The 14,397-nt window shown below is 43.2% G+C and overlaps 1 protein-coding gene across 1 annotated transcript; it reads right to left on the reverse strand.

Moving 5' to 3' along the window:
• Window positions 1-4,919: 4,919 nt before the first annotated feature.
• On the reverse strand, window positions 4,920-13,776 carry Bcas2 (BCAS2 pre-mRNA processing factor). The gene is made up of 7 exons (XM_027393829.2): window positions 13,616-13,776; window positions 13,437-13,529; window positions 11,308-11,378; window positions 10,629-10,790; window positions 8,678-8,728; window positions 6,944-7,024; window positions 4,920-5,381 (listed from the first exon to the last, which is right to left on the reverse strand). The coding sequence occupies exons 1-7, from the start codon at window positions 13,706-13,708 to the stop codon at window positions 5,255-5,257; spliced, it is 678 nt and encodes a 225-aa protein (XP_027249630.1). The 5' UTR covers window positions 13,709-13,776; the 3' UTR covers window positions 4,920-5,254.
• Between the last annotated feature and the right edge of the window lie 621 nt (window positions 13,777-14,397).

A 14,397-nucleotide genomic window follows, 5' to 3' on the forward strand; every position in this document is an offset into this window, starting at 1 on the left:
CCTGATTGTGCCTTTTAATTAAGGATACTTGTAAGTTGTGTCCCATTGATTGACATGTCTCTTCTCTAGATAAATGCCTACATAGATAATTAAGAGGTGAATTCAAGGCTAGCCCAGGCAACTTAATGATATCTTCCCTCAACATAAAGAAAAATGAAGAGGGTTGGGGCTATAGCTCAACACATGCTAAGCTTGATGTGTTCCTTGTGATGATGACAATGACACACAACAGAACCACCCGATTTCCTATCTCATTTGGTGTGTCAGTCAGCTTTCTGTTGCTGTGGTAAGTACCTGAGGCAAACAGCTTATAAGAAGGAATGGGTTTATTTTGGCTCATGGTTTTCAAAATTTCAGTTCACGGCTAGTGCAGCTGCTTTTGAGCCTATGGTGAGAAGCCATCATGTCAGTGGAGACATAGTATAGAGGCTGCTCACCTCACAGAAGCCAGGAAGCAAAAAAGAAAGGGAAGGGGTCATAGCCTCAATATCCCCATCAAGCTCATGCCCCTATTGACCTAATGCTTGTATACTAGGCTTTGCCCCCTAAAGGTTCCACCAACCCTTGAGAACAGCAGAATAAGCCTCTGATATGTGGACTTCTGGAGGGGACATTCAACATTCAAACCACAGCATTGGAGTCTGGTTCCAAAGGAACATATCCACTTCACAATGCTCAGTGTCTTTGTTTTTTTTTTTGTTTTTTTTTTTTTTTTTTTTTTCTGAGACAGGGTTTCTCTGTGGCTTTGGAGGTTGTCCTGGAACTTGCCCTATAGACCAGGCTGACCTCGAACTCACAGAGATCTACCTGCCTCTGCTTCCCAAGTGCTGGAATAAAAGGCATGCGTGCCACCAACGCCCAGCTGATTCCTCAGAGTCTTAAGAGTTCCCTTGTTCCAAAAATCCAGGTTCAAAGTCCCCTCTGGCAGTTCTGAAACACTAAAAAATCAGAAGTTACATATGTCCAAGATACAGCAGCACAGGCCAAACATTCCCACTCCCAATAGGGATAGGAGCCCAGAAAGGGAGGATTTGACTAGAACCCTCAGAAAGAGAAACTCAGTGGCGCTAACATTAACACATTGCTTAGTGACTAGTAATGGGGGATCCAGTGGTGTGACATGAGTTCTGAAGGACTTTGGTACCCCTCTGGCTTTGTTGGTAGCAGGCCACACAGCCAGTCTCAGACTGGTTCTGCTGCTGCCTCTAACTCCATTTGGCAGCCATTTCTCCACTGCAGTTTTGGCCTCACTCCCAGCTTCTCGCTTCACCGCCAGGGGCTGCTGTGGGACATGGCTCAGTCACAGCCGGCCTCGGGCTTTCGTTTGAAATTTCAGGCCAAATCTCTATAATCCCTAACTCTTGCATTCTTCAGCAACTCTGGCATCACAAGGATAAGGGCAAGTGGCAGCCACACTGGGGGTTGCGGGTGGGGCTAGTGGACTGGGGCCCACCTTAACCTCACAGTTTCTGAATGCCTTGACGTCTGAAGATGAGGAAAATCCCAGAGAAACAATTCCCTAAATGACTCAGTGCAAGCAACTAGGATGCCCCAGGGTCCTTCCTAAAATGTCTGAAAATAATTTATACTTTGCTTTTGAGCCCATGATGGATAGTCTTGCTAATTACAGGAAATCGATTCAAAGTTGTTTTTTGTTTGTTTGTTTTTTCCTGTTGTCCTTTTCTAAGCACTTCCTTTGAGACAGGGTCTCACTCTGTAGTCTAGGATGGTCTCAAACTCACACCAGACCACCAGACCCCTCAAGTGCTGGGACCTCATGCTGAGCAACCACACTTAGATTTTTTCTCTCCTTGAATAGCACTGATCTCTTCATAACTGTGCATTCTTTGGCAGTATTTGTCAACATGCTTCTTTTCTGGCCAAACTCCAAGATTTCCCAATATTTCTGCTCCAGTATGTTGCTCCTGATTCTCACTGAAAAGAAAGAAGGAAAGAAAGGAAGGAAGGAAGGAAGGAAGGAAGGAAGGAAGGAAGGAAGGAAGGAGGCTACAAGGAGCCAGAAACACCCAGGCTAAACCCTGAAAACTGTTGCCTTCGCTTACTCCTGCATTAGTCTGTTACCTTTAAACCCAGCCTCTCCCAAAGCTGCAGGGGTGGCCTCTGGTCCGGTTCCTAAATACTTATTCCCACTTGAAACCCCATAAGCATAATCTTTACAATGCTGTGTAAGTCCTCACCAGGATTGCCCATGGAGCTCTGCTTCCAGGGTTCTAATCCCCCTCTTGATTGCTTTTCCAATACAATTGGTCCCCAATTCGTATTGTGATGAAGGGATGCAATAAAGAAACCATCAAAATGGCCACTCTTTGGTCAGGGGGTAGGTTTTATTGTGGATAAGTCAGACATAGAACATCCAGAGGCATCAGAAAGAGTTCAGAGCAGACACAGAAACAGACCCGATGTGGCCAGGGCTAGAAAGCAGGGTGTGGAAAAATAAGGAGGGTGAGTGGCTGGGAGAGGGAAGCTGGAGGGAGTTTAGGGTAGAGGAGGTGGTAAGAAGGGTCGGGAGGGGGTTTGATGTGCTTGGTGCATGAGTAGGGGATTTAGGATGCCTGGAAGCCAGCCTGGGCAGGTATATGTCAAATGAAGAGCCACTATGTCCTTTCCGACAGAAATAAGGGAAATGATTTTTTTCTTCCCCCCACTCACTCCCCCATATAGGGTTTCTCTGTGTATCCCTGGCTGTCCTTGAACTCACAAAGATCTGCCTGCCTCTGATTCCAAGTGCTGGGATTGAAGGCATGTGCCACAACAGCCCAGCAGAAATGAATTTTTTTGTTGTTGTTTTTTGGTTTGACTAAACCCATTTCACAAATTCCTAAGGAATTCTGGCTTTTACCTAACTGCCAGAAATCCATCTACAGTCCAGCTTGAGCTAAGTCAGGACTGCCTTTTCTGAAATATGCATTGCCTTTTGAAGTTTGGGGCATTGCAGTCTCCTTTGAACCAGACACTATTACAAATCAGTTCCAGGGTCTGAATAGTCCATATTGTCAAGGAGTCACTGCCACCTCACTTCACAACTTTCTAGGTGCCTTGCAAACAAGTCCAGGTGACATCAAAGATGAATTAAAACATTTGCTGATCAAGAGAATGCTCAAGTCCTCTATTCTTCTCCACTCCAGAGACAGCAGTGTTTTCTTGTGCAATCCTGCCTAGTCCCCGAGACATGGTAGTGAAGATCGAAGTGACTAAATTTGGCTGTATTGGGTTATCAGGGCTGCCTTCAACTCTTGGCAAAGTGGGTATTGTTGCCATCAATGACTACATTGACTACAAATACATGGCGTACATGTTCCAGGACAATTCTACCCATAGCAAATGCCACAGCGCAGCTGAGGTTCAGAACGGGAAGCTTGTCATCAACAGGAAGGCCATCTCCATCTTCCAGCAGTGAGATCCACCATCAAATGCTGTATTTTGTGTGTGGGTTCCTCTGGCATCTATACCACCATGGAGAACAAGGCCCACTTGAAGGGTAGAGCTTAAGGTGGTATCATATCATCTCTGCTCCTTCTGATGTCCCTCATGTTTGTAATGGGTGTGAACCATAAGAACTATGATGACTTGCATACCCCCCCCCAAGGTCATCTGTAACAATTTTAGCACTATCAAGGAACTTATGACCACAACTAGTGCCATCACCACCACCCAGAGGACTGCGGATGGCCTCTCTGGAAAACAGAAAGCTGTCTAAAACATCATCCTCGCACTCACTGGCACTGCTAAGGTTGTGGGCATGGCCATCCCCAACTTAAATGGGAAACTCATTAGTATAGCCTTCTGTGGTCCTACCCCCAATGTGTCCATTGTGGAGCTGACATACCACCTGAAGTGGCCAGGTATGATGACATCAATAAGGCGGTGAAACAAGATGAAGGGCATCCTGGGCTACACTGAGGACCAGGTTGTCTCCTGCAACTTTAACAGCAATACCGACTTCCACTACTTTTTGTTTTTTTGAGGCAGGGTTTCTCTGTGTAGCTCTGGTTGTTCTGGAACTCACTTTCTAGAAAAGGCTGATATCCAACTCACAGAGATCCACCTGCCTCTACCTCCCAAGTGCTGGGATTAAAAGTGTGCACCACCACAGCCAGGCACTCCTCCAGTTTTGATGCTGGGTGTAGGGGGAATCTGGTAGTCATTGTATCTAGGGTAAATATTAGATGAAATAGTTGTTTCTCACTGTATCCAGGGTCATATTAGAATGAAATAGTTGTTTGTTGGAGGTACTTAGACCTTGAAGAAACCACAGTAGAGAGCAATGATTGTTTTCTATGATTCAGAGTTGTTTTTCTGAAGGAGTTTTCCATTCATTGCATGACTTTGGTCATAAGACTGTCCTAGCACACCTGCATGTCTTGCATGTTGGGTACTGCAAACACTACAAATTAAGGACTGAAGTTGCAGGGGTGTGAAATTTTTCTTCAGAGAACATAGAGAATAGATCAAAGGCGTTTTAGTTTGAGGAACTTGTTTTATAATAAAAAATTCACTTCTGAATGGCTAGAGGTTCAGTCCATCAGAGCCTCTTTGGTGCCAAAGAGCCTAAATGACATTCTGGAGTGACCCTCTTTCTTTGATTGTCCTGTGCAACACAGAACACCAACAGCTGGAGTTGCATCACTTTAGCACCTTTGTCAACCTCACGCCCTCGTGAGACAATGAATAAGGCTATAGCAACAGGGTGGTGAACCTCACAGCCTACATGGCCTTCAAGACAATGAAGCCCCGAACCACACACCACAGCAAGAAGAGAGGAAGACAGAGGCCCTGAGTTGTTGAGGAGTTCCTATCCCAACTCAGAGCATGTCCTGTTTCTATCATAGATCCCCAGAAGAGAGCCCCACTCTCATGAATACCACCAATAAAGTTCACTGTACCCACTCACAAGAAAAAAATGCTTAGAACTGTATTTTATTCAAAAAAAAAATAAACTCAAAGTTCCCAAACATGTTAGAAGTCTTAAATAAAGCAGCTTAGTTACAAAATTTGAAGCCTTCAATCAAGAACTTCTGCTACAAAATATGACATTATTCTAAAGTCATACTCATTTTGAAAACTCAGATTTTTATAGCTACAAAAATAGCAACATGTTGAAAATCCTTATTTTGCTAACACACACACATATAAAGCAACACAACAGTATACACAGTCCACAGTCTCTAAACAACTAACCAGTTGCTCTGAGAAAGTCCAGGGGCCTGAGGTTTCTCTTCCCTTCTGCCCAAGGTCAGAAGTCTTGGCGGATGTTTTCCTTGTTTGCCTCCCCATGCTGCTGCTTGATTTGACAGATCTCATTCTCCAGCTGCACAATAGTCCTTTCAATCTCATAGTTCTTGCTTACCAGGGATACCCAACTAGGAAAAGGGAAGAAGATTAAGTTTAAAAAAAAAAAAAAAGACTTGATTCAAAATTTCAGAGTTTATCTTAAACATATAGTTTCCTGGTCACTAACATTTTAACTTCTGTTTAAAAAATCATGAAGCACACCTTTGGGGAAGTAGTGAAGGGTACAAAGAATCTCTCTTTGTTATTTCTTTTTTTTTTTTTTCCCGAGACAGAGTTAAGTAGCACCCCTGGCTGTCCTGGAACTCACTCTGTAGACCAGAGATCTGCCTGCTTCTGCTTCCCAAGTGCTGGGATTAAAGGCATGCACCACTACTGTCTGGCTGATTTTTTTTTTTAATTTACTAATTTATTATGTACACACTGTTCTGCCTGCATGTATCACTGTAGGCCAGAAGTACCAGATCTCATTATAGATGGTCATGAGCCATCATGTGGTTACTGGGTATTGAACTTAGACCTTTGGAAAAGCAGCCAGTGCTCCTAACCTCTGAGTCATCTCTCCAGCCCTCTGCATTATTTCTTAAAATCGTTAAGTGAATCTACAACTGTCTCATGATAAGTTTTCCTTAGGAAATAAGCAGAAACAGGAGAGAATTAGTGAGACAGGAGAGACAGGAAGGGGTAAGGGAAGACAGCATAAGACTAAAACAGAAAACAGGGCAAAGTCTTAGAAAATAGTTGACAAGATTCTAGAATTAAAAAAAAAACAAAAAAACAAAACAAAACAAAACAAAAACAAAAACAAAAAAACAACCAAATCCATAAACTTACAGAAGTCACTAGGTCCTGTAAATAAATCTCAAGGACAAATTTAAAAGAAGCATGAGCTTGAAGGAAAATGTGGAAGAGACCAGACATTGATGACTCTGATGATGGGAAGAGGGACAAGGGGTGTAGGTGATGAAGGGGAAAGCAGAAAAACAGAAATGACTGAAAAACCCATCACTAGACATAGGTATTTAATTCTTCTTTTTGGAAACTGGGTCTCTCACTCTGTAGCCAAGGCTGGCCTTAAACTTCTTGCTAAACTTCTCACATGCTGGGACTAAGGTGCTCATGGCCACATACAGCTTATAGTTAGGGATTTCTATAAATGATACATGTATGTATATATAAAAGAATATTTCTACCCGGGTGGTGGTGGCGCATGCCTTTAGTCCCAGCACTCAGGAGGCAGAGGCAGGCGGATCTCTGTGAGTTCGAGACCAACCTGGTCTACAAGAGCTAGTTCCAGGACAGCCTCCAAAGCCATAGAGAAACCTTGTCTCGAAAAACAAAAAAAAAATCTAAAATAATATACAATGACAAGGGTAAACAAATTAAGGCACAAACAAATTAGGCAAAGAATGAAATTCCTCTTCTTACAAGATTAAGGACCTCAAGTCGGGGGCTGTGAGACTAGCACCACTTAGCAGTAGCTCAGCCCTTGCCTGTAGTCCCAGCTACTCCGTATGTGCCTCCCTCAGCAAAGGGCAGGTACACAAACAACCCCATGTGAATACTACTGTTAACTGTAAATCTTGCTCTTAGAATACACTAAACTTAAAACACAATGAAATTATACACTCACTTGGATTCCATTTCTCTCAATTTAGATCCAGCTGAGAGTTGCATGTTTTTTCGCTGCCAGTTTAAATCTTGAATATGTTTCCTATAAAAATATTTTATACAACCCATTGACATTTCAACATACGACAAAAATCAACAGGACAAAATAATACAAGAAATTATCTTTAAGCTCTTTAGGCTCACAATTACAGGTTAATTTCAGGAATTAACTTTGTTGTATTCTAATTATTTTTTAATTACACCTTTCAGAGAATATGCTCATTGTGGGAGAAAAACAAAACACCAACCAATCCACAAACATGTATGTAGATTACAAATTCTTCCTTCCACACACTTTTTCCTGGCAACGGTTGTGGGGTTTTCAAGGAGTACCTACCACACTTGGAACGCTTACCCTGTCTAGCATTCACACTGGAGCATAAATGCTACTTTGGGATGCCCCGGGGATGGAAGCCGGTCCAGTTACAGTACTTAGTGGTGTACTTTAAGGAGGTTATCACAAGAGAACAGAACTCCAAATACAGAATACTAGTGGCTTTGTAGTTAGAAACCAGAACACACACATGCAGCTTCCTTGTCTCTTGTCATGTGATTCCATCTACAATATGGGGATCTGTCCCTAACAGGGCTGTCAACAGATGTACTTCTTCAGCCTCAACAATCTACAACTGTAAGCCAAAATAAAGATCTTTTCTTTCAGACTTATCTAGTCTGTGGTATTATTAGCAACAGAACATGAACTAAGACAGTGGATGTCCTTTCAGGTCCTTTCCTATATGTGCATGTGTGTAGTGTGTTATCTTGCAATGTCCTGCCTAACTCCCAAGGTGTTCTTTCTAGGTTTGCAGATTTGAGAATTGTAGAACATGAATACGTTTCCAGGTTTCAAGCTTATTCTTACCTCCACTTAGATACAGCAAACTCAGTGCCAGATGCTGGCCACAGTAGATTATAGTTAGTACATGGTTATTTGTTAAATGATCCACTGTTTAAAACCAAGACCAATTTAAAAACCCAAAATGAAGACAATGTATTGCACTTGTAATATACTGAGTAATATATTACAGATATATTACAGAGTGAAGCTCTGTGCTATCCAGCCATTTGGTCCTGCCAATCCACAATCTACCAGCCCTTAGACCAAGGAGTTGGCTTTCCAATGCAACATGTCTGGCTCTTCCAAATTGTAACTATGAAGGTGCTTCAGCACCTCTGGTTGGAGGCCAGGTCAATTTCCCAGGTTTCCCTGCCAGCTGTTCAACATGACCACTGCTGACTAGAGTATCCTCAGGTACAAATCCCTTCAGACAGCAGGCATGGGTTTTGAGACAGTGTCTCACTATGTAGCCCTGGCTGTGAGCATCTGAAGCACTGGACTAGAGCTGTGCTCCATACTCCTGGCTCAATCTCTGAAATGTTCAGGGGTTTCCCAACCCACTTCTCATAAACCAGCAAACACGCAACAAAGTCTATCCCAAGTTTCCCTCCAATACATTCCACAACATACAAACTTTGACTTTTGCTACTCTTTGTTATTTCTCTTGAAATTTACAAACTTCTATTTGTCAAAGGTAATTATTTTGGCCACACTGACAGCAATACACAACTGAAAATTAGTTGCTTAAGGAAAATGGATAGCTATTTACTTTCACAGGACTATAGTGTTAATGGTTTTCTTCCCCCAATCTGTCAGGGCACACCTAAATTTTATTCAAATAGAAAAAAACCAACTTACCTTAACTTCTGAAGCTCCTTCTGTGCATGTTCAATCATATGAACGAGGTTTCTAAGGAAGAACACAAACACTCTGAAATCTGGTATCACCAATGAAAACTGAACTACCTATTGTATTACACAAAGTCAGGTTTTTCTGCTTAAATTACTAAATCCTGGGATCTCTGTGCCTAGTATGTCTGATAATTCCTATTAGCCTGTTTAACCCAGCACTCGGGGATTAAAGGCATGCACCACCACCCAAGATGCTATTTCTTAAATCCTCAGGGCTCTTGTTTTGGAGACAGTGCCCCACTATGCAGATCAGGGTGGCCTTGAACTCCTGTTCAGGCAATCCTCTTGCCTCAGCCTATGTTCAGGTAGCTGCAAAGTTACGGAACGGACCACCACACCCACATGCCACATCAACAACTTGTGACAGCAGATCACCTTCCAGATCTCCAGGAGCGACCCTGGTAAGGCTCCTCCCTGTGCTTTCTGGCTTCTGAGTTCAGATTGGCTGCTGCTCATCCTCATTTCTCTCCTTGTTTCATCACACAGTTGCACCCATCCAGGTTTCCCCTCTGCTCTTCGCTCTGAGGCTTCACCATGCCCCTCATACTGACGGGATCTTTTTGGTTCTGTCCTCTGATCATTAAAAACGATTTTTTTTTTTTTTTGCTTGTTTGAACTTTCTTCTTGAAAGTTTACTTTGATAGCATATGCTTTCTGTGGAAAAGTATCTATTGGGTTTGGAGGAGGCAAAATATGCTCTGAATGTCTACCAGAGAGCTGTGACTAAAGGAAAGTGCTGTGCTTACATGTGCACAGCAGTCAGTGACAGAAGAGCTGCAGGCGGAACCTGAGTTAAAGACAACAAGCAGACTAGACAGCGACTTTCTTCTCCTTTGCTCTCTACACTGCCTGTCTCTCGTCCCAGGAGAGACAGTGTAGGCTGACCTTCACCTTGAGATTTTCTTGTCTCCACCTCCTAAATGCTGGAATTTTAGCTGTGTCATCACCATGTCAACTTTCCTTGCTGACTTATGACTCCGATCGCTCATCTGGGTGTGGGCGTGGGTGTGAGGCATCAAACCTATAGCTTGTGCACGCCTGGTAAACACTGTACCATCGCCACTATTGGATTCCACCATCCTTTTTAAAATCTGTTTGAGAAAGGGTCTCAACCCAGTTTGGCACTGAACTTCTGATCTTCCCAAATGCTTGGCTTAAAGATGCTACTGGGTCCAGTTTCTACTATCCTTTTTAATGACTTTTTTTTTTTTCTGAGACAAGGTCTAGGCATGTGAATTAGGCTGTGACTTAGAGCTCGCCTCCTAAGCATTGCAGACTACAGGTGAGTGACCATCTGGCCAGGACTTTAAAGAACATGACAGGTGAATATGACAATCAGTGCTGGGCATTGGTGGCACATGCCTTTAATCTCAGCACTTGGGAGGCAGAGGCAGGTGGATCTCTGTGAGTTCGAGACCACCCTGGTCTACAAGAGCTAGTTCCAGGACAGCCTCCAAAGCCACAGAGAAACCCTGTCTCGAATAAAAAAAAAAAAAATCAGACTGCATTCTATAGTACTCTGTCAATCACCCTCCAAACTCATTTTCTTATATCATACAGTGAACACATTATGTGTTAATTATGTGAATGTAGGCTAGCTTAGCACTGGTAAACTCTAAGGTAGGACTAAATAAAGTCTTTGTTGCTGTACTGATACATTCTCAAGTCAAATCCAGCATTATTATTGTTGTTATTTTGGATATAGGGTTTTACTATAATAAGCCTAGGACGACCTTAAATTCAATATATAAACCAGGTAGGCCCTGAATCTGTGGTAGTCCCCCTGCCTCAGTTTCCCAAGTGCTGGGATTCTAAGTATGTACATACTACACCTTTAAAAGACACTGAAAACTCTAGATGGGACAGGGTAAGAGAGGAGGTAGAACAAAGCTTCTTACTCATTATATACTTTCCAGGCATTACACCCATGCTGTGACATCAGTTCCAGATTCTCAATTCGCACTGCTTGATGCTCTAACTGGGCCATGGAATTGTTTACACACTCTTGCCATGCAGTAATGTCATTTTTCTGACCCGAGGAAGGGGCTGGAAGTTCATATCTGAAATTATACAACAAATAAATAAACCAACATATCTTGCCAAGCCTCCATCACTCCTTCCAATAGAATCCCCATGGATATATGCCTGATACACACACAAAGAAATAAATTACCACCCCTCCCCCTGCCCCAAAATGACTGTGGCAGTAAAAGAAACCAATTACCCTGGAAACTAATTTACAAATAAAACACAACTGTATGCTGTAACAAAAAAAAAAAAAATTTTCATAAATGTGAACTAGTTAACCTGTAAAAGTCACAGAGACTCTGATGTCTCTCATCCCTGTTGAGATGAGACCCCTCTTGGGTAAAGTCTGCCTTACCATCTTTTTGAAAGTTGCTTAAATGTATTATATTTGCTAACATTTTTGTTTAAAGAAAAAAGGCCGTGATCATGTTTATAACTGGCAGCACTGTATCTTCTAATCTCACTGCTCACGGCCTCCACACAGCTGGCAATGCTCTTCCCAACCTCAGCCACCGCTGTCGAGTTCCCCCCAAGCCTAACCTCACTCACCGCTTCATGCTGAGTAATTCAATTGGTTGTCGAGCAGCTAGCCTCTCAAATTCGTTTCTCATTATGTCAGTCTGATGAAGAAACAACACAAAGAATTAGTACCAGGATCAGGTTGAAAATAATGTTTACTGAGATCTTATACTTTGTACTACATTATAATGGATCTTTTTGCTTCTCTCAATTACCAACCCCATCTCCCTTTTTAAAGGATATTAATATTTGACCCAGGTCTCACACATGTTCTCCCACTATGCTACACTTTCACCATCCCCCAGTTTGGGTCTGGGCTTAATTTTATCTAGGGTCTTGAAGAAATAGACACCCACTTTAATTCTATAGTCTGCCCAGGCACAAAAGGAGGCAAACATAAAAGAACCTGTGTGTTAAGGATTAACCCTCAATCAGCAGTTTTCAATGCACTGCAATCAGTTGTGGAGCTGTGAAGACAACTTTTACCCAGCCACACATTACATTGTATTTCACAACATATGAGAGCCTTGAATCTGAGCCAAATGTTTCAGGCAGTCTCTAGTGCTGTGTAGTGTGACACAGTGTAAATCCCACATACTCCAGTTTAAAACCTCGACTTCAATAAAGTCACAAGATGAAACATTGGATTTGAGACTTGATTTCTGAACTAATCACATGGAGTTATAAAAACCCCGGGAGGGGTTACAACACAGTTGTAACCTGGGTTCTAAATGAGGAAGGTATCACAACAACTAACCCCACACAGGGAGCAGTTTCTCTGCCTGAAAAACCTCTCTCAACCATCTAATTAATGTATGACAGTCACCCAGTTGCTATCACATCTGTGTAGCCCTGGCTGTGCTAGAACTTGTTTTGTAGATCAGGCTGGCCTTGAACTCACAGAGATCTACCTATCTCTGCTTCCCGAGTTCTGGGATTAAAGGTGTGGGCCACAGCCAACCAGCAACATCATTAATTTTCTATTTGGCATTTATCAAAAATATCCGAGACTTTTTAATTTATCTGCCCATCTCAAAACTAGAATCTAAGTATTATGAGGATACGAACTGTGCCTATTCTGTTCTGTAATACATTGCATATTCTGTTCAGTTTGCATAGACAGTACATAAGCACTTTCTGAATAGGAGTCCAGTAGTCTAGGAAGCAACAAGAATTCATACATGCAACTGCAACAAATTAAAAAGCTTTTCCGATAGGGGGTGGCAGCGCACGCTTTGATCCCAGCACCTAGAGGCAGACGGATCTCTGTGAGTTCGAGGCCAGCCTGATCTACTTGAGGCTCTGTCTAAACTCACACACACACAATCCTGCATCAAGAGCTGGACATGGTGACTTACACTTGTAATTCCAACACTCACAAGCCTGAAGCAGGAAGATTATCCCAAGTTCAAAGCTGACCTGTCTTAGTGAGTTATAGGCTAGCATGAGTTCCAGCCTTAAAAACCTTAATTGGCAGAAGAATAAAAATGAACAGTTATGTAATTCATAGGACCATTTTCTGAGCTAGGAAAAATAGTTCAATACACCATTAACAACTACTAAGAAAGTATTAAATTAACCAGAACACTAATTATAAAGGCAGGAACCGCGCTGCATTTTAAAAGGTTAGAAAAAATGTATTAAAGCATTTAAAAGTTTGCAAATGAACACCTGATTAGGACCTAAATGGTATTTTGGTTGCACTTGTAGGATAACAATTTTAAATGGTATGCAGTTAGGCATGTTTGTTCAGGCATTCATATATCCGCTAACTATCTGAGTTTTGTTACAAAAATCTCCCTTCAGTGGTTGCAAAGAGTACAGGTAGTTAAGATTATAAATATTAAAATCCCGTGATTACTACCTGTTTTTGACTGGACCTTAGAGAATAAAGGATAAGGGGTCCTTTAGGGAAGTTTACTAGGGACTCTTAAAAATAAAAGACCCAAATATTTTATTAAACAAGTCTGCAGAACCAATAAAGTATTTCTTGTAATACGAACCCTGAGGAAAGCTCATCTGGCTATTTTGAACCAACTGATCTTGACATGCAACATGAGCAGCAAGCAGCAGTTGCTTCCAGAGCTAAAGCCCTCAATCCGAAATCTAAGCCGGCAAGAATCCTGGTCAGGATGCGGGACTCAGGACACCGCACTTACTTCAAAGGCAGAATAATCCGGGGCTGTCAGGTAGCTCAGGTAGTTCTTGGTAGGTCGGTATCTGCGAGTTTCCTCCTCCACCAGGGCCGCAGCCTAAGAAAGAGAACAAACCGGGGTCAAGGCGAGAAAGGGAACCATGCCTCGGGTGACCCCCACCCCCGCACGCGCCCCATACTCACCGCTTCCCGCACGCCGGGAGCCTCGTAGCCTTGGTCAAAGTACGGCAACGCATCCACCACCACCTCCCCGGCTACCAAACCCGTGCCTGCCATTGCGCGGCACTCTGCTCCACCAACGCCGTCAGTCTGCGCCGGCTCGCTGCTATGCCACTGCGCCTGCGCGCGGGATGACGTCACACACAGCGCCGCCTCTCGGATTCGGGCCGTGTGCAGAGCGGCTGATTCTGTAGCCGCTAGGTCTTAAGGACTGTTTTGTTTGAGGCCTTGCGCACTGACGTCCCGGTAGACCTGGGATTATGCCTGTCTTTCCTCCATGGCTACGAGGACGATTTTATTCGAGTTTAAGAGAAAAACAACAGGGCAGACCGGAGGCAAGACATGCCCTTTGAGTTAGACATAGATGCTAGCAATGCAGTGAGACTAGCATAGTAGGAGGGAGAGGGGTTTAAAAGACTGAGAATTGGGGCGTGGGAACTTTTCAAGAGGTGGTTGCTGGACTTCACTGGAGGGGAGAAATATACTTCCCACGCCCTTTAAAGAAGCTGGGGGTAGGCGTTGGTGGCGCACGCCTTTAATCCTAGCACTCGGTTGGCAGAAGCAGGCGGATCTTTGAGAGTTCGAAGCCAGCCTGGTCTACCGAGCCAATTCCAGAATAGGCTCTAAAACAATACTGAGAAACCCTGTCTCGAAAAAACAAAAAACAAAAAGAAGCTGGGGGTAAGCCGGGCAGTGGTTGCACACTCCTTTAATCCCAGCACTTGGGAGGCAGAGGCAGGAGATCT

The sequence above is a fragment of the Cricetulus griseus genome (assembly GCF_003668045.3).
Source record: "Cricetulus griseus strain 17A/GY chromosome 1 unlocalized genomic scaffold, alternate assembly CriGri-PICRH-1.0 chr1_0, whole genome shotgun sequence".
Lineage (NCBI taxonomy): Eukaryota > Metazoa > Chordata > Mammalia > Rodentia > Cricetidae > Cricetulus > Cricetulus griseus.

Coding starts and splice junctions, on each gene's coding strand:
- Bcas2 (XM_027393829.2), bottom strand. CDS start 13,708: ATGGCAGGCACGGGTTTGGTAGCCGGGGAGGTGGTGGTGGATGCGTTG. Junction 11,379..13,436: donor CGGATTATTCTGCCTTTGAA/GTAAGTGCGGTG, acceptor TTTCTTCATCAG/ACTGACATAATGAGAAACGA. Junction 10,791..11,307: donor GAATTACTCAGCATGAAGCG/GTGAGTGAGGTT, acceptor GTATAATTTCAG/ATATGAACTTCCAGCCCCTT.